The 18195-nt window shown below is 47.3% G+C and overlaps 2 protein-coding genes across 7 annotated transcripts in view; one reads left to right on the top strand and one right to left on the bottom strand.

The window, feature by feature from the left end:
- The window catches only part of RSAD1 (radical S-adenosyl methionine domain containing 1), a 28253-nt gene that overhangs the window by 1208 nt on the left and 8850 nt on the right, over positions 1 to 18195 (top strand). For 4 of the 6 annotated variants that reach the window (XR_001881822.1, XR_001881824.1, XR_001881823.1 and 1 more), the window contains exons 3-10: positions 20 to 224; positions 2230 to 2595; positions 2796 to 2859; positions 3446 to 3593; positions 3809 to 3863; positions 4554 to 4657; positions 4855 to 5004; positions 7390 to 7491. Coding sequence is in view for 2 of the 6 variants with exons in the window: in XM_017853886.1 (XP_017709375.1) it covers positions 20 to 224; positions 2230 to 2595; positions 2796 to 2859; positions 3446 to 3593; positions 3809 to 3863; positions 4554 to 4657; positions 4855 to 4972 (1060 nt within the window). In the remaining 4 variants the exon portion in view is untranslated. Of the gene's footprint in view, positions 1 to 19; positions 225 to 2229; positions 2596 to 2795; positions 2860 to 3445; positions 3594 to 3808; positions 3864 to 4553; positions 4658 to 4854; positions 6081 to 7389; positions 7492 to 18195 lie in introns of those variants that run through there. The other 2 variants (XM_017853886.1, XM_017853885.1) reach the window with 2 other exon arrangements.
- LOC108516433 (40S ribosomal protein S11-like) lies at positions 11079 to 11869 on the bottom strand. Its single transcript, XM_017853889.1, has one exon. The coding sequence runs from the start codon at positions 11603 to 11605 to the stop codon at positions 11132 to 11134; it is 474 nt and encodes a 157-aa protein (XP_017709378.1). The 5' UTR covers positions 11606 to 11869; the 3' UTR covers positions 11079 to 11131.

The raw sequence follows: 18195 nt of genomic DNA, 5'->3' as shown, positions 1-18195 counted from the left end.
CTCCATTTTCTTTCCCCAGGGTGGAGTCTGTGTTCTTTGGTGGGGGGACTCCCAGTCTAGCCAGTCCCCACACGGTAGCTGCTGTCCTGGAGGCTGTGGCACAGACAGCCCACCTGCCTGCAGACTCGGAAGTCACATTGGAGGCTAATCCCACTTCAACTCCAGGCTCCAGACTGGCAGAGTTTGGGGCAGCAGGGGTCAACAGGTTGTCCATAGGCCTCCAGGTAACCCATGGCACCCAGCCCATCCCAGTGCACCCTGCCTTTCAGTACTGTCTCCTCTTTGGTCACATTCATTCATTGGACAGACATTGATTGAGCACATTCTGGGTGCCAGGGACACAGTAGGGCCTAGTGTGACACTTTTGTAACTCCTTAATTGTCTGCTGCTGTCATAGACCACAAACTTCATGAGAAAGGATCAGGTGTGGCTTTTCTATTTCAAGCACCCACCATAGTGCCTGGCACATAGTAGGTGGTCAAAAAGGATTTGCTGCATGACTGGAGACACGGGGGATGCAGACATGTAGCCAGATTATTGCAGCATGGTAAATGCCACCTGTAAAGGGGGTCTCTATAAAAGGCTTCCAGAGTATAGCCTGAAGGGAGGTCATGCTGATGAAATCACTGAAACTTTTCTGGAGGAGATGATGTTTGAATGAAGAGGAGTTCACCAGGTGAGGGGGTGTGGGGGAGACAACACAGGACATGGAAGAGCCTGGCATGTTTTGGGGGAGCTGTGAGTCATTCCTTGTGACTGGAGAGGCTGGAGACAAGGCTGCAAGGTAAAGTCCAAAACCTTTGATGTCTACTAAGGAGTCTGGGTTTTGTCCTAGTAATGATAGGTAGCCGTTGAAGGTTTTTAAGTAGGGAGAAACCTAGTCCTCTCAGGTTGAGCTCTGATATTTCCATAGGACTTCTGGGTTGTGGGCTTGTTCTGATGGGTACTGAGAGAAACACATCACTTCTAAGATATGCTTACCCCAAAGTGCATATCTTGAATCTAATTGTGAGGAAACATCAGGAAACCCTGAATTAAGAGACTTTTACAAAGTTATTGTGGTAAGAACAGACAGCATGAGATCTACCCTCTTAATAGATTTTTAAATGTACAGCACTGTTAACTATAAGCAGTGTTATACAGCCAATCTCTAGAAATTATTCATTTTAAATAATTCATTTAAATAATAATTATAATCATACATAATTTATTTAAATTCATTAAATTATGCATTTTAAACAACTGGCCTGTATTCTTCAAAAATGTCAATATCATGAGAGACAAAGGCTGAGAATCTAAAGGAGACAAAAGAGACAGCTGAATACAATGTGTGGCCCCTGACTGGGGAGGAAGGACGAAATTACTACAGTAGATGTTATTGGGACCATTAGCCAAATTTGAATATGACAGTGCATTATGTAATGGTGTTGTGTCAGTGTTGCATTCCCTGAACTCTGTAATTGGACTGCGGTTATGTAAGAGAGTGTCCTTGTTCTTTAGGAAATACACATCTAAGTATTTAGAAGTTAGGGAGTATAATATCTATAACTGCTATTCAATATAGTGGCCACTAGCCACAGACTAGTGAGCATTTGAAATGTGGTAAGTTAAGTTTAATTAGCTTAAATTTAAATAACCACATGTGGCTACTACCTTTCATATTGGACAATACAGATACTGAACATTTCCACCATTACAGAAAGTTCTTTTGGACAGTGCTAGTTTATAACACTATGATTTGGCATAATCACATGTATGTATGTTTAAAAAGAAATCTGGACAAATGGTGAATCTAGATGAAGGTTTTTTTTTGTGATTTTCTTTCAACTTTTCTATAGGGTAGAATTATTTAAAAATGAAAAGTAAAGTAAATAAAGACTGTTGATTTTGGAGTCGAACGGTCCTAAATTCCAGGTCGAACTTTGCAACTGTATGGCCTTGGGCAAGTTGCTCAACACCTCTGAACCTCAGTTTTCTCATCTGTAAAATAGAACTAATATTGGAGGGTTACAAAGGAGGTTACAAAGATTAAATTAGACACTACGTAAAGGTGCTTGTCACATAGCAACCCTTCTGTGAACGGCAGCTCTTAGTGCCAGCCTTCCAGCTCCTGCCTTCCAGCTGCCTGCCACATGCTGCGTTCTCCCTGTTTCCGTGTCTACAATGGGGTGGAGCGTTCTTTTCGCTCTCTGAGCTGCTGATATGCTTACACCCACCCTCTTTTCCCAGTCCCTAGATAACACTGAGCTCCGGCTGCTGGGACGGACGCACTCGGCCCGCGATGCTCTGCGGACGCTGGCAGAGGCCCGGCGCCTCTTTCCCGGGCGAGTGTCTGTGGACTTCATGCTGGGGCTGCCGGCCCAGCAGGTGGGGCCGTGGCTTGGGCAGCTACAGGAACTGCTGCACCACTGTGACGACCACCTCTCCCTCTACCAGCTGTCCCTGGAACGGGGCACCGCACTCTTCGCCCAGGTGCAGCAGGGTGCCCTTCCAGCCCCTGACCCGGAGCTCGCAGCCGAGATGTACCAGAGGGGCCGGGCTGTCCTCCGGGAGGCTGGCTTCCGCCAGTATGAGGTCTCCAACTTTGCCCGGAATGTAAGTTCTGGGGCTGGTGGCTGGAGGTGGAGGATGAGCAGACTGCAGTGTGACCGGGGCATTGTGACCTTCTGAAAAGAAGGATCCTGACTGGGTGCTCTCAGGCCTGAGATGGTGGGACATTCTAACCTGGGGCCCCTTACCTGAGCAGAAACTAGACCCGCCCTCTTCACTCTGCACTATTTCCTCCCTCCCCGCAGGGGGCGCTCAGTACCCACAATTGGACTTACTGGCAGTGTGGTCAGTACCTTGGCATTGGGCCTGGTAAGTCCTGTGAACTACAGAAAGAATGACTCAGGAGAGGAGTGTCGTGGCTGGGTGATCTTGGGCCACATTAACCTCTCCAAGCCTGTATTTTCTCATATGTAAAATGTGGCAAAAAATAATACCTCCCTATAGAACTGTTGAGCATGAATTATAAGGGGCTTAATGTCGCACCTTGCACTGCGGTTCTCAGCCTTTAGTGTGTGTGAGAATCTCTTGGAGGGCTTGTTAAAACCCAGGCTGCTTAGCCCCACCTCCAGAATTTCCAACTGGACAGGGCTGGAGGAGAGCCCAAGAATTTATATGTCTTGGCATTTTGGGATAGATGATTTAAAAAGAGAAAAGGGCCTGGTGTCGCGTGCCTCTAATCCGAGCTACTTGGGAAGCTGAGGTGGGAAGATCGCTTGACCCCAGGGGTCCAAGACCAGCCTGGGCAGCATAGTGAGATACCATCTCAAAAAAAAATAAAAAGAATTTACACTTCCAGTGTGTTAGAGGCAGTTGCTCTAGGGAGCACATGATTTAAATCTGGTAAGCACATAGTATTAACAGCCATTAATGTGGGGATGGTTGTTGATGTTGTCAGGGGCCCATGGGCGATTTATGCCCCAGGGGGCTGGAAGCCACACCCGGGAGGCTCGCATCCAGACACTGGAGCCTGACAACTGGATGAAGGAGGTGATGATGTTCGGCCATGGCACCCGGAAGCGTGTCCCCCTGGGCAGGCTGGAGCTGTGAGCATCCAAGGGCACAGGGCTCTCCCCCAGGGTCCCCACACCCCAGGACCACCTCTATTTGTACATCTTTTATTTCCTGCCTTGCCCTGGCCCCTGCCCTGCCACATACTGTATGGTCCCTGTTAACCTCTAAATGCATCCCAGTGAGGAATCTGGAGAATGGGAGGCGCACAGGCCTCCTCTCTAAGACTCCTTGATGATTTTTCTTTGAGGCTGGAGGAAGTTTTGGCCCTGGGGCTACGCACCGATGTGGGGATCACTCACCAGGTAAGGAGTTGGGATTCTTGCACACAACTCCCTCCTAAGTCTTGCAGAATCAGTGCCCCCTCCCTTCCACCCCCCGACACACATACACCTCCAATTTCTGTGAGATTGGCAGCTAGAAGTGGGGCCCGGGTCCAGCCGAGGCCTGATGGGCAGAAGCAGTGAGCAGTGGCGCATAGCTAAGAACCCGAGACCAGGGCTGCAGAGACCCAAGTTCCAGCCCCCATTTTACTGCAACCTTGGACACAAATCCTTTCACCTCTCTCAGCCTCAATTTTCTGAGCTCTGTGAAGCAATAGATAGATAAAAGGTTTCCACTTGTTTTTAAGGAGCACTGAAACCTCTCATAGGAAGCACAGTAGATAATGATCAAGCAAACCCAGAGCTTCTCTGGATAAAGTCAGAGCCATAAAGCACTGGCTGGAGCTGGCTGAGAGGGGAGGGAAGAGAGGAGGAATAGAGGAAGGCCTGGCCTGGCCTGGCCTGGCTGGAAGCTGGGTTCCAGCCTCAGTGGAATAGGAGTGAAGGTGCCCTCCTCCCTGCTGGCCCATTGGCCTGGTTCTGGTTTCATGCATGTCAGCTGCTGAGATCTCCATGCTGGACTGGACCCTCCCCCACTTCTCTCCACACCCCAACTACGTGGCCCAGAGTAGCCAGGCCAGCTCCCCACCTCTGACCCTTTGGCTTCCCCAGCACTGGCAGCAGTTTGAGCCCCAGCTGACCCTGTGTGACGTGTTTGGAGCGAACAAGGAGGTGCAGGAGCTGCTGGAGCAGGGCCTACTGCAGCTGGATCACAGGTGCGTTGGGGGGTGCCAGGCAGAGGGGGCTGAGGCATCCCAGGGAGCCCTGACTACAGCTTTCCACAGACCCAGGAGAAGTGAGAAAGACTGACTGGTAAGGAGCGGCCTGCGGGTGCTGGGGGCTTGGCCCTGCTGGGGGATGGCTTGAAATTGGTAAGATGAAGTAGTCACCTTCAGGCCTCTTGGTTTTCCAGGGGTCTTCGGTGTTCCTGGGAGGGTCTGGCTGTGCTGGACTCTCTCTTGCTGACCCTCCTGCCTCAGCTCCAAGAGGCCTGGCAGCAGAGAACCCCCTCCCCTGTGCCAGGAGGATGACCAAATGTTCCTGTGTTCCAGGGTAACGCCAGGTGGGTTTTGAGGGCTGGGTCGGTACTTCAGACATCTCTTCTCCATTGTCAGGTGCCATCTCTGTTCCATGTGGTCATTGCCCCCTGGCATCCCCAGGGGAATGGCAGCAGTGAGGTAGATGGGAGGACATTTCTGGTCGGGGAACTGGCATCCCATTCAGCATCTCAGGACTCACAGGCCAGCATGTGTTCCATGGCTGGGAATTGCTTACCACCCACATCAGTTTCTGTTTACCTTTTTGGCATTAAATAATGAACAGTGTTTGGAAATCTTTCTACAGGAAATTACCTCCCCAAGAGAAGCCTTCCTTACTTTGGAGTAAGGTCCTACGACAGCTGGATGAGTCAGGAAAACCATGTCCCCTCTAGGTATTATTAATATAAGCAGGAAGGGATCTACTATAGGAACGAAGTATTTATAAAACCACTGAAAGGGATAGAGAAGTGAAAATTGGAGAAAGCCAGTAGCAACTGTCAGAAATCAGCAACGTGCGGGAGGCACAGAAAACTCCTGCTGATGGTCTTAGCTTCCAGCTGCACAAAAGCAGATGATGTACAGGAAAATGCTCAGAAGATGCTCCAAAACTCATGCCTACTGTCTGCTACTGCTGGAAAAGGAATCATGGTTTCTAGAAGTGCCTCTCATTAGTGGACTTTAAAGCAAATCCTGGCTGGCAGGAAATTCTGAGGAATATAGTTCTTAGGCTTCCAGCCTCTACCATGCAGGAGAGAACACAGAAGGACTGATGTATGTTGGTGGATCCATGTATGTGTCCAGCACAGTGGCCTGCTGGACTCTGAGAACTGGAAAAGATCAGAGCAAGCCTTGCCTCTTATCTTTGGGAAACCAGAATAAGTTTGGGGTGGTAGGAGCCACACAGACTCTCCTGAGTCCCCTCACCCACTTCCTTCCCACTGTGCCTTTCCTTTGAGAGTGAAGGTGGGTGGAGTTGCCCAGAGAAAGGGGAGAGAATTCGTGAAAGATCCAAAGTGTTCGTAATTCTCCTTTGTCCTTTTACCTACAGAAATGGTCACATGGTTCTATTAAATAGCCTAATAAACACATCTGGAGCCTGCCTTGACTGTGGTCCTCTCCTTTGTCTGAGCTCTTTCCCAGAGTGTGAAATCCTGATTTTGGGACTAGAAGCTTAGCCTAGGGCTGAGATTCCTTTCCCCACTCACTACATTTTATTTTGAAGGATTTCAGACCTACAGAAAAGATGAAAGAATAGTTCAATGGAGGCTATATATCCTTTGTCCATTATGTATCTGTAAAGTCTGGAAATAGGCAAATATTCATAATGCCATCAAGAACATCTTCAATCTATTGAAAAATATGGTAGGCCAGACGGGGTGGCTCATGCCTATAGTTCCGGCACTTTGGGAGGCCAAGACGGGAGAATCACTTGAGCCCAAGAGTTTGAGACCAGCCTAGGCAACATAGCAAGACTGTCTCCAAAAAATAAAATGTTTCCAGACTTCGTAGTCACCCTATAGATTCATCAATTGTTAATTTTTGGCCACACTTACTTCATCTTTAGATAGATATGTGTGTATAATTTTTTTTGAATAATTTAGAAGTTGTAGACATCAGGCCAGGCACAGTGACTCACGCCTGTAATCCCAGCACTTTGTGAGGCTGAGGCAGGTGGATCATTTGAGGTCAAGAGTTCAAGACCTGCCTAGCCAACATGGCAAAACCCCTTCTCTACCCCCCCACCCCCCAAAAATACAAAAATTAGCCGGGCATGGTGGCACGCACCTGTAGTCCCAGCTACTCGAAAGGCTGAGGCAGGAGAATCGCTTGAACCTGGGAGGCGGAGGTTGCAGTGAGCTGAGATTGTGCCACTGCACTCCAGCCTGTGAGACTTCGTCTTTAAATAAATAAATAAATAAATTCATAACTACATACAATCATAGATAATTTCAGCCTTTCTCCATTAAAAAAGAGCTTTTCAGTTTTAAAGGGCTGATACTTTTTTTTTTTTTTTTTTTTTGAGACAGGGCCTCACTGTCACTGAAGCTGGAATGCCATGGTATGACCACAGCTCACTGCAGTTGTGACCTTTCAGGTTCAAGCGATCCTCCCACCTCAGCCTCCCAAGTAGCTGAGACTACAGGTGTGCACCACCATGCCTGGCTAATTGTTTAAGTTTTTGTAGAGATAGGGTCTCCCTATGTTTCCCAGGCTGGTCTCAAACTCCTGGGCTCAAGTGATCCTCCCACCTTGGCCTCCCAAAGTGCTGGGATACAGATGTGAGTCATTGTGCCTGGTGAAGGGATGATACTCTTAACCTAGAAGTTGTATGTTATATGTATGAGACGGAGTGGGGAGGGGCATTTTCCTGGGAAGAGGCTCCATAAGTTTCATACCTTATGTCATAGGGTACCATGATGCCAGAAGTAATCCAGTACCACTGCCAAATGAGGCATGCTAAGCTCAGCCTCTAGCTGAGTGACTAAGAATGGGGCCTCTCCACCTCTCAGGTAAGCACGTGCGCTTCCCATGTGCCCAGTGGGTGTGAATATAAGTCCTTTCTTGACCCTGTGGTAACATGGTAAGTGTTACTACCTCTCTATTCATGAAATATTAAGCAAGCACAAATGGTGTGCCAGGGACTGCACTGGGCATGCAGGGAGGAACAAGACCTGTTCTGGCCCTCGAGGCACTCACTGCCATGTTGACAGATGTGTAAAGAGATTAATTCCAGGCTTGTCAGTCAAGGTGTGCAGGCAGGTCGTGGGAGCCAGGAGCATGTTTAGTTCAGAGGGACTAGGAGCAGGACAGGAGAATACCCTTTTCTTACCACCTCCATTGGCCCTGCTGTCCTGGAAAGCCTGGCCCTGGGGCAGCCTGTGGGGTGACCTGTGCTGCTCAGGGAGTTGCTTCCTGAGACTTCCCCTGATCTTGACATTCAAGAAGCCAGCACGGGGCTGAGGCAGGTGTACCATCAGATAACCTGGGACCACTCAGGTTTCTCCTAGCTGCCAGGGCTCGTGCCACCTGAGATGTCCAGGCCCTCCCTGCCAGGACACCTCATGAGGCCTGTGCCGAGGAGCTGGGTAGGAGCCAGGGCCAAGAGGGGGTGGCACAGATCACCTTCTGTGACTCAGACTAGGCTTCACCAGATGAATCAGAAGCTCCTGGAGTTGAAGCCCTGGAATCTAGCTTTTCAATGCTCATAGATGGCCCTAATGATCATTCCCTTTTGGGAACCCCTGATTACAATCATTTCTTGCCTTCCATCCCAGGAGACTGGGGGCAGGAGGAAAGGGGGACATGGCTATTTCCAGTGTCCCATGACAAAGTGGGAAGGGAGGCCTTCATTTCACATCCCAGCCCTTCCATAGCTCATCCATCAGGGGCTTCTCCTCCCCCATAGTGGGGCCTGGGTTGTCATCTTTTCACCTGCCCTACATGGACGCGAGTAAAAGGGGTGAACATCCCCCTCTGGTGATGAAGTTGGGGACGTGTAGTACATGTGGGTATGTGGTTACAGCTTGAAGCACCAAACCTTCTGCGTGCAGGTAGAGCACTGATCATTTGAAAGCCTTCCAACTGAGCCACCCCTCCCTGCTGCTGAGTAGTATGAGGTCGACAGGACAGCTCTTTTCATTTCCATCTTAGATAGGAACATTCATGGAGGCTCTCTAACTCGACTCAAGTCCTATAAGCAGTAAGTAGGAGGCCTGGCATAACACTTCGGAGCATCCAGAACTTTCTGTCCCATCATTGTTTTCTCCTTGCTGTAGGTCAAGGTCAGGTGGTCTGCCTCTTAAATTAGGCAAAGTCCAGACCTCTCAAATTTGGGGGCAGGGAGAGTGAGGGTCTCACTGTGTCCCCCAGGCTGGAGTGCAATGTTAGGATCGCAACTCACTGCAGCCTCAAACTCCTAGGCTAAGTGATCCTCCCACATCAGCTCTCCAGCCCCTTGTAGCTGGCATCATGCCTGTGAGACCACTCACCTCTCCTCTCACCCCCTTCTGCAAAGAAAAGAACTTTAAATAATAGAATGAAATCACTTGTGTGGTAGATTGTATTATGTCCAAAATATTTGCTACCCCACCTTGGCTTGAGCCTCACCTGAGGGCCTGGGGAGGGTTATATACCCCTACCTTGTTGAACCTGGAAGGGCCACGAAACGTGCCTGGCACTGGTTGTAAGAGCCGGTGGGTGGTCCATCAGCTGTTGCAGTGACCTGCAATGTTCACATGGAGACTGTTTAGTCAGCCTAGGTCCCGGGGTGAAGAAGATGGTCAGAGCAGCCAGCCACAATAGACACAAACGGTAGAGAGAAATTAGCCCCTGCCATTGTAGACCAGTAGACTTTCCAGCTGTTGTCACACCATAATTGAGACTAAACTGCCTGATTCAGTTTGTAATCCCACCATTCAAAGATTAGCTATTGTTAAGATTCTGGTGTGTATCTTAGCAGAATTTCTGATACACAAATGAATGTATTTAGATACACAATCTTACAAAAATGGGACAATACACATCTTGCTTTGGAGCTTTCTTGTCTTATCTAGTATGTACTGAGTGTCCTTCCATGGTAAATATATATCTAGATCCAATTTTTCAGTGTTGGGATCACAGTGTGGCTCCATGGTGTACTGATGCATGGTTATGCCAAAAGATGTTGTTTTCCCAGTTTCATTTTGTTTCTTTTCTCCTTCCTTCCTTCCTTCCCTTTCTTTTCTTTTTTTTTTTTTTTTTTTTGAGACGGAGTTTCACTCTTGTTGCCCAGGCTGCAGTGCAATGGCACGATCTCCACTCACTGCAACCTCTGCCTCCCGGGTTCAAGCGATTCTCCTGCCTCAGCTTCCTGAGTGGCTGGGATTACAGGTGCGCACCACCACACCCAGCTAATTTTTTGTATTTTTAGTAGAGACGGGGTTTCACCATGGCCAGGCTGGTCTTAAACTCCTGACCTCAGGTGATCTGCCTGCCTCGGCCTCCCACAGTGCTGGGATTACAGGCGTGAGCCACCACGCCCGGCCCCTTCCTTCCCTTTCTTTCTCTTTTCTCTTTCTTTCTTTTTGACATCTCTGTCACCCAGGCTAGAGTGGAGTGCAGTGGCACAGTCACGGCTCACTGCAGCCTCGACCTCCTAGGCTCAAGCAATCTTCCCACCTTAGCCTTCTGAGTAGCTGGATCCACCACACCCGGCTAATTTTAAAATTTTTTGTAGAGACAGGGTTTTGCCATGTGACCCAGGTTGCTTTTGAACTCCTGAGCTCAAGCAATCCTCCCACCTTGGCCTCCCAAAGTGCTGGGATTACTGGGGTTACAGGTGTGAGCCACTGCACTCAGCCTCCAGTTCCTTTTTTTTTTTTTTCTTTTTTTGAGACGGAGTCTTGCTCCCTCACCCAGGCTGGAGTGCAGTGGCGCAATCTTGGCTCACTGCAACCTCTGCCCCCCAGGTTCAAACAATTCAACATCAAACTCCCAGGCTCAAGTGATCCTTCTACCTCTCCACCCCTTTGTAACTGGTACTACAGATGCACACCAGCGTGCCCAGCTAATTTTTAAATTTTTTATAGAGGTGCAGTCTCACTATGTTGTCCAGGTGAGTCTTTTTTTGGGTGGGGGGACGGAGTTGTACTCTTATCACCCAGGCTGGAGTGCAGTGGCGCAATGTCACCTCACTGCAACCTCTGCTGCCCAGGTTCAACTGATTCTCTGGCCTCAGCCTCCCGGAGTAGCTGGGATTACAGGTGCCTGCCACTGTGCCCGGATAATTTTTGTATTTTTAGTAGAGATGGCTTTTCACTATCTTGGCCAGACTGGTCTTGAACTCCTGACCTCGTGATCCACCTGTGTCAACTTCCAAAAAGCGCTGGGATTACAGGCGTGAGCCACCACGCCCAGCCACCCAGGCTGGTCTTGAACTCCTGGCTTCAAGTGAGCCTCCCGCCTCAGTCTCCCAAAGTGTTGGGATCACAGGCGTGAGCCACTGCACCCTGCTTAATTTTTGATAAATATAAACTCTGTGATGAACATGTTATGTAAATATTTTTGTGCACTGGTTTGATCATTTTCTTTCTTTCTTTCTTTTTTTTTTTGGAGGTGGGGGAAAGAGAAAATAACTTTATTTCATTGTGAGGAGTGGGCCGATGTCCAGCCTCAGAACTTCTGGAACTGCTTCTTGGTGCCAGCAGCCTTGGTGACCTTGAGCACGTTGAAGTGCACTGTCTTGCTCAGCAGCCGGCACTTGTCCACTGTTACGATGTCACCAATCTGGACGTCCCTGAAGCAGGGGGACAGGTGCACAGATATGTTCTTGTGGTCCTTCTCGAAGTGGTTGTACTTGCGGATGTAGTGGAGGTAGTCTCGGCAGATGACAATGGTCCCCTGCATCTTCATCTTGGTCACCACACCAGAGAGTATCCGCCCTTCAATGGAGACATTACCAGTGAAGGGGCATTTCTTGTCAATGTAGGTGCCCTCAATAGCCTCTTTGGGTGTCTTGAAGCCCAGACCTATCTTCTTATAGTACCGCGGGAGCTTCTTGCCAGTTCCTCCCAGCAGGACCCTCTTCTTGTTTTGAAAGATGGTAGGCTGCTTTTGGTAGGCACGCTCAGTCTGAATGTCCGCCATCTTCCTGGCTGCCTGAAAAAGGCAGTTTGATAATTTTCTTAGGTTTAGGATAAATCCCAAGAAGTGGAATTGCTGACTCTAAGGATTTGCACATCCTTTGTTTGGATACACAATGCCAGGCTACCCCTCCAGGCAGGCTACTCCTGCCCAGTTCACACTCTTGCCAGCCTGCTAGCGCTCTTTTCTGTACAGCCTCATAATAGCAAGCATGATCAATTTTTCCAGATGATTCCAACTTGGAGAGCATTCCTTTTTTTTTTTTTTTTTTTTTCTTTTTTTGAGACGGAGTCTCGCTCTGTCCCCCAGGCTGGAATGCAGTAGCTTGATCTTGGTTCACTGCAACCTCCGTCTCCCAGGTTCAAGTGATTGTCTTGCCTCAGCCTCCTGAGTAGCTGGGACTACAAGTGCATGCCACCATACCCGGCTAATTTTTTTGTAGTTTTAGTAGAGATGGGATTTTGCCATGTTGACCAGGCTGGTCTCAATCTCTTGACCTTGTGATCCACCCACGCTGGCCTCCTAACGTGCTGGGATTACAGACGTGAGCCACTGCACCCAGCCTGAAAAGCATTCTTTTTGTTTTTTGTTTTTTTTTTTTTTTGAGACAGAGTCTCGCTCTGTGGCCCAAGTTGGAGTGTAGTGGCGCGATCTCAGCTCACTGCAAGCTCCGCCTCCCGGGTTCCCGCCATTCTCCCGCCTCAGCCTCGGAGTAGCTGGGACTACAGGCGCCGCCGCCAGGCCCGGCTAGTTTTTTTTGTATTTTAGTAGAGACGGGGTTTCACCGTGTTAGCCAGGATGGTCTTGATCTCCTGACCTCGTGATCCACCCGCCTCGGCCTCCCAAAGTGCTGGGATTACAGGCTTGAGCCACCGCGCCCGGCCCTGAAAAGCATTCTTGATCCTAGCTTTATCATCAATACTGTCTTGGCAACTGTTTGGTCCATCTAATTGATCACTGCCAAGTCAGAAAGCAAAGGGGATACAACCTCTGGGACCACCTAGGTAGAAGACTGAGTTGGAACTCAGTCTAATTTCCATGTCTTGTACATTACCTCTGAGTTTCTCTTACTCAGACAACCGCCTCCTGGGAGAATCCCAGGTCTCCCTTTTATCTTTCTCTCCCTGTTGCCCCTTCTCCCTGAGGGGATTTTTAAAGCCAATTTTAAAAGTATTATTATGAAACAAATAACAAAATAGAAATATTGGACAGAATTCTAAATGAAAAGGAAAAAAGGATTACCCGTAATCAGTGGTCCCAACAAATTACATTGTTTTTATTTGCCTGTGTTCCCTTCCAGTCCCAGTCCAAATGCATGCCATATTTTTACCCAGATGTGACCCTGGCCCAGATCTAATTTTGCATTCTGTCCCTTTCAATTCGCTTGTCATAAGCAGTTTTCCACATTGCTACATGGTCATCATCTTATTCTAATTGTTGCACAATGTTCCAATGAGTGAATAATTTAATCATAATTACCCTAATGTAAGTCACTTACATGGTTGCTCAATTTCCCTATAATAAATACTACCGTAGTGTATGCTTTTGTGGATATGGCTTCTTCCTTCATTTGAATTATTTCCTCAGGTCAATTCTCAAGAGTGAGATAGGTCAAAAGGTATGAAGGCTTTAATGATTCTTGGCACAAGAATTGGAACATTGTTTTCCAAAGGGTTTTTCTTCTTTTTTTTTTTTATTTTCCTGCTCAAAAGTTAATACATGCTATCTTTCAACCATATAGAATAAAGCAAAAATTCTACTACCCAGAAATTACCACTACTAACATTTGGCCAACCATCCCTCCAGGCATCTCTGGATATACATATCTATCTATATGTATAATCTGCATAGATACACATATAGATGTAGACATAAAAATAATTTTTCACAAAAGGGATCACATCCCCATGCCAGTTTTGCAACCTGCTTTTTTACTCAACAACATGTCCTGGGTTTTTCTAATTGGTTCTGCCACCACCAGTGCCTAGGTGGTAGCAAAATGTAGTACAGCAATAGCTATAAGCCACGCACTGTACCAAGAATTTTATGTACATTAGCTAATTTAAGCTCTGCAGTAACCAAATGAGATAAGTTCTATTATCATCATGCCCATTTTACAAATGAGGGAACAGGCTCGGAGAAATTGACTGCACAGGGTCACAGAGCTAGGGAGTGGTGGAGCTGGCACTCCAAAGCAGATGTTTATACAAGTAATACACAAACACATGTCTATTGTAAAAGATTAAAATAATAAATGCAAGCAAGAGCATAGCATAGAAACTAAAGTGTGAAAGTCCCATTTACACTTCCAGAGAGGTTTGGTGTGTATATCAGTTAAGTTTAGGTTCAATTGCATATAACAGAAAACCAAAATAGCGTAGGCTTAAACAAGATAGGATTTGTTTTCTTCACATAAAAGAAGTGTGCACATAGCATTTCAGGGCTAGCATGGTGAGCCCATGCTCATTAGTCATGAAGAACCCATTTTCAGTTTATGGCTTCATCCTTAAGGTCTCCACATGGACTAATATTGTCCCTGGAGCTCCAGCCATCATGCCTGCATTCTAGGCAACAAGGAGAAGGCTGGAGGGGCAGTACCATGGTTTTTTCCAGATGAATCAGCCTCTCTCTAAAGAGCTTTCCCTAAAGTCCCCCTACCGTATGATATCGCTTTATTTCTTTTCTAAAAAATTTTTTTTTATTTTTTTGAGATGGAGTCTCACTCTGTTGCCCAGGCTGGATTGCAGTGGCATGATCTTGGTTCACTGCAACCTCCACCTCCCGATTCTAGTGATTCTCCTGCCTCAGCCTCCCGAGTAGCTGGGAATACAGACATGCACCACCACGCCCAGCTAATTTCTGTATTTTTAGTAGAGACGGGGTTTCACCATGTTGGCCAGGCTGGTCTCAAACTCCCGACCTCGGGTGATCCGCCCACCTCGGCCTCCTAAGTGCTGGGATTACAGGCGTGAGCCACTGTGCCCAGCCTGATATCAGTTTATTTCTAATTGACCACCCTTATCCACAGGGAGGCTGTGCAGTGTAGTTTTTGTTTTTTTTTTTTAGACGGAGTCTCGCTCTGTCGCCCAGGCTGGAGTGCAGTGGCCGCTCAGCTCACTGCAAGCTCCGCCTCCCGGGTTTACGCCATTCTCCTGCCGCAGCCTCCGTGCGGAGTAGCTGGGACTACAGGCGCCCGCCACCACGCCTGGCTAGTTTTTTGTATTTTTTTAGTAGAGACGGGGTTTCACCGTGTTAGCCAGGATGGTCTCCATCTGCTGACCTCGTGATCCACCCATCTTGGTCTCCCAAAGTGCTGGGATTACAGGCGTGAGCCACCGCGCCCAGCCCAGTGTAGTTTTTAAACTGAGCATTTTGCAGCTTCTCCAACCCCAGCTCCCCCCATAATACAAGTGCTTGGTTGATTTTTTTTAAGGGGGAAAGAATCAATATTAAGAGAAAATTAGACAGTTCTGCCACCATGTATATCCTTCCCAATCCTTTCCTACAAATTTAAATATGTATGTATTGTGAAAGTCGATTGTACAAATTGGGTCATTCTTGCCATACTCAACTAAATCAGAGTCAATGGGTTGGGGGAAAAAGCACTTGGGACACATAACATCGCTCCAAGAAGTAAATTTTCCACAAGCTTGGCTGCTGAAACTGCCTGTTGTAACCTGAAACTAGTATCTAATGGCTACTGAAACAACTTGCTGCAACTCTAAGACTAATTTTACCCACCACCTTCGCTCACCAGTCAACGCTTGCCATCCCCAAAACCTTACTAGCTCCAATGAAGTATCTTTCAAAACAATTCTCCTTTTCATAAAACCCCCAAACATCTCTTTGTTCTTTGGCTATACTAAAGACCACCCAGTCTGTGTGTGTGCCCCAAATTGCAATTGTTGCTTCTGAGATAAAATCTTAAATTTAGAGATTAATCTCTACATTTTTGACTTTGACAATATGTACATATATAATAATATAGTTTTAAATGGTACATTGTTTTAATTTACATTTTAAAGCCTTACTGACCAGATTAAACATTCTCCATTAAATATTTGTTTACTAATTATTGTGTTATGTGCACAGTTAAGCTCTTTGCTTATTTAGCCAATTAAAGCCTTGAAGATATCTTGATCCAGTTGAACAGACTGTCAAGGTAAAGAGATAGAGGCTGGTGCGGTGGCTTACACCTGTAATCCCCTCACTTTGGGAGGCTGAGGCAGGCAGTTCATGAGGTCAGGAGATTGAGACCATCCTGGCCAACATGGTGAAACCCCGTCTCTACTAAAAAAATACTACTCGGGAGGCTGAGGCAGGAGAATCGCATGAACCAGGGAGTCAGAGGCTGCAGTCAGCCAAGGTAGCACCGTTGCACTCCAGCTTGGGCGACAGAGCAAGACTCCATCTCAAAAAAAAAAAAAAAAAAGATAACAGATAGAGGGATAGATGACAGGTGTTATAACTATTTGTATTATTCGCTGCAAATACTGCTTCTGATATGCTATCCTTTTATTTTCATGGATTTTATTTTTTTGGAAGTGAGTTTTCCAGAAATTTCAACTACATTTATATATTTAAGTCCATCTTTTGCCTTGGGGCTTTTTCTATTAGTCCCAGGCTCAGACGTTAGTACCACCTCCAGAGATATGGTTGGTGTTGAAGTTGGCCTTCTCCTCCCAAGAGGGGCAGTCTAATGTTGGTGGCTAGGCCCACCTGGGTTCGAATTTGAATCTTGACTGTCGCTTCCTACTATACAACTAGGAAGAACATGTCTGTCATCTGAGTTCTAGTTTTCTTGACTGTTGGTGAGGAGGTTGGACCAACCCCAGGTTCTTAAACTTGCCTATGCATCAGAACCGTCAGAGGCTCCAAAATACACATTCCTGCCCTTCCACCTCACACCTCAGCTCAGATCTACAGAACCCGAACCACTGTATCCAGGAGTCTGTATTTTTTAAAACACTCCCCTGAGCCTGACATTCAGACATGTTGCAGAATCGCCGCACCAGCCAGTGTCTGAGAGTGCCTCCTACACCAGGCTCTCTGTGCAGTGGGTAAGTGAGAGGAGGGTAGTGGCCCTTGGCAACTGTGTCCCCCCCCCAAAGCCAGTTGGCCCTGCCTTGTCCTCTTGGGTCAGAGCTCCCATTTCACATCCAACATGAACCGCAGCCCATTCTCCCTGCTTTCTCAGGGCTGGAGCTGGGGGTAAAAGGGTGATCAGGATCCTGCAGTGTGAGTGGGGTTGCGGGGCTGCCACGGCAATGCGGCTAGGAGGGGGCCAGTGTTCCTTACTGGCTGGCTAACCTTAGTTAAGCCTTTCACCCTATGAATCTCCACCTCTTCACCTCTGACAGCAGGACTGAGACCTTGCCTTCCTTGCAAGGCAGTCCTAAGGTCTGCGATGATGGGTGGATGGAAAAAGCCTCGAGCAGTTCCTGCCACAAAATGTGCACTTGACAAATGTGGTAGATGTTACTATTAGCGCTTTTTTTTTTTTTTCTTTTCTTTCTTTCTTTTTTTTTTTTTGAGACAGAGTCGCTCTATTGCCAAAGCTGGAGTGCAGTGACACAATCTTAGCTCCATCTCCCAGGTTCAAGCGATTCTCCTGCCTCTGTCTCCCAAGTAGCTGGGACTACAGGTGCTCACCACCACACCCGGCTAATTTTTGTATTTTTGGTAGATATGAGGTTTCACCATGTTGGCCAGGCTGGTCTTGAACTCTTGACCTCAAGCGATCCACCCATCTCGACTGCCTCGGCCTCCTAAAGTGCAGGGATTAAGCGTGAGTCATCACACCCGGCCATTGTAATTTACAGCTGTAGGGGAGGCGAAATTTTATCCCCTACCATCTTGGGGTTTTTTGGCTGGGACTCGGAATTAAACTGACATAAGACATTAACAGGAGAAAAACATCCAAATTTATTTAATACAGTTTGTATGTGGCACAGGAGATTTCATAAGGAAATGAAGACCCAAAGATGCAGTTAGAATTGAACACTTGGCCGGGCACGGTGGCTCACACCTGTAATCCCAGCACTTTGGGAGGCCAAGGCAGGCAGATCACTTGAGGTCACGAGTTCAAGACCAGCCTGAACAAAATGGTGATGTGAAACTCCCGTCTCAACTAAAAAAAAAAAAAAGAAAATACAAAAATTATCCAGGTATGGTGGTATGCACCTGTAGTCCCAGCTACTCGGGAGGCTGAGACAAGAGAATCGCTTGAGCCTGGGAGGCAGAGGTTGCAGTGAGCAGAGATTGCAACACTGCACTCCAACTGGGCAACAGAGTGAGACTGTCTCAAAAAAAAAAAAAAAAAAAGGTATAGAGTTGAACACTCAACGACTGACTTGGACAAAGCGTAGTAAATTAGGAAAATCTGAGCAAGCTGTTGTGCTTGGGATAGGGTAGTTAATTGGGTAGAGAAGTGTCTAGGAAGATAATGGTTAGTTTAAGGAGGTTGGTTTATATAGATTTACCTCAGCCTCAAATTCCCATCCTTGATAGTAAGAATGATGCTTTCCTGTGGTATAGAGGGGATGTCTTTTACATGGGAATTTCATCTACTGCCTTTTTTTTTTTTTTTTTTT

This window comes from Rhinopithecus bieti, unplaced genomic scaffold (genome assembly GCF_001698545.2).
Source record: "Rhinopithecus bieti isolate Rb0 unplaced genomic scaffold, ASM169854v2 scaffold_35856, whole genome shotgun sequence".
Classification (NCBI taxonomy): domain Eukaryota; kingdom Metazoa; phylum Chordata; class Mammalia; order Primates; family Cercopithecidae; genus Rhinopithecus; species Rhinopithecus bieti.
The sequence above is the reverse complement of the archived record's forward strand: the minus strand, read 5'-3'. Positions and strand labels throughout refer to the sequence as shown.

What these genes read in the sequence shown, in the direction of transcription:
- LOC108516433 (XM_017853889.1), bottom strand. Translation starts at nt 11,605, where the DNA reads ATGGCGGACATTCAGACTGAGCGTGCCTACCAAAAGCAGCCTACCATC.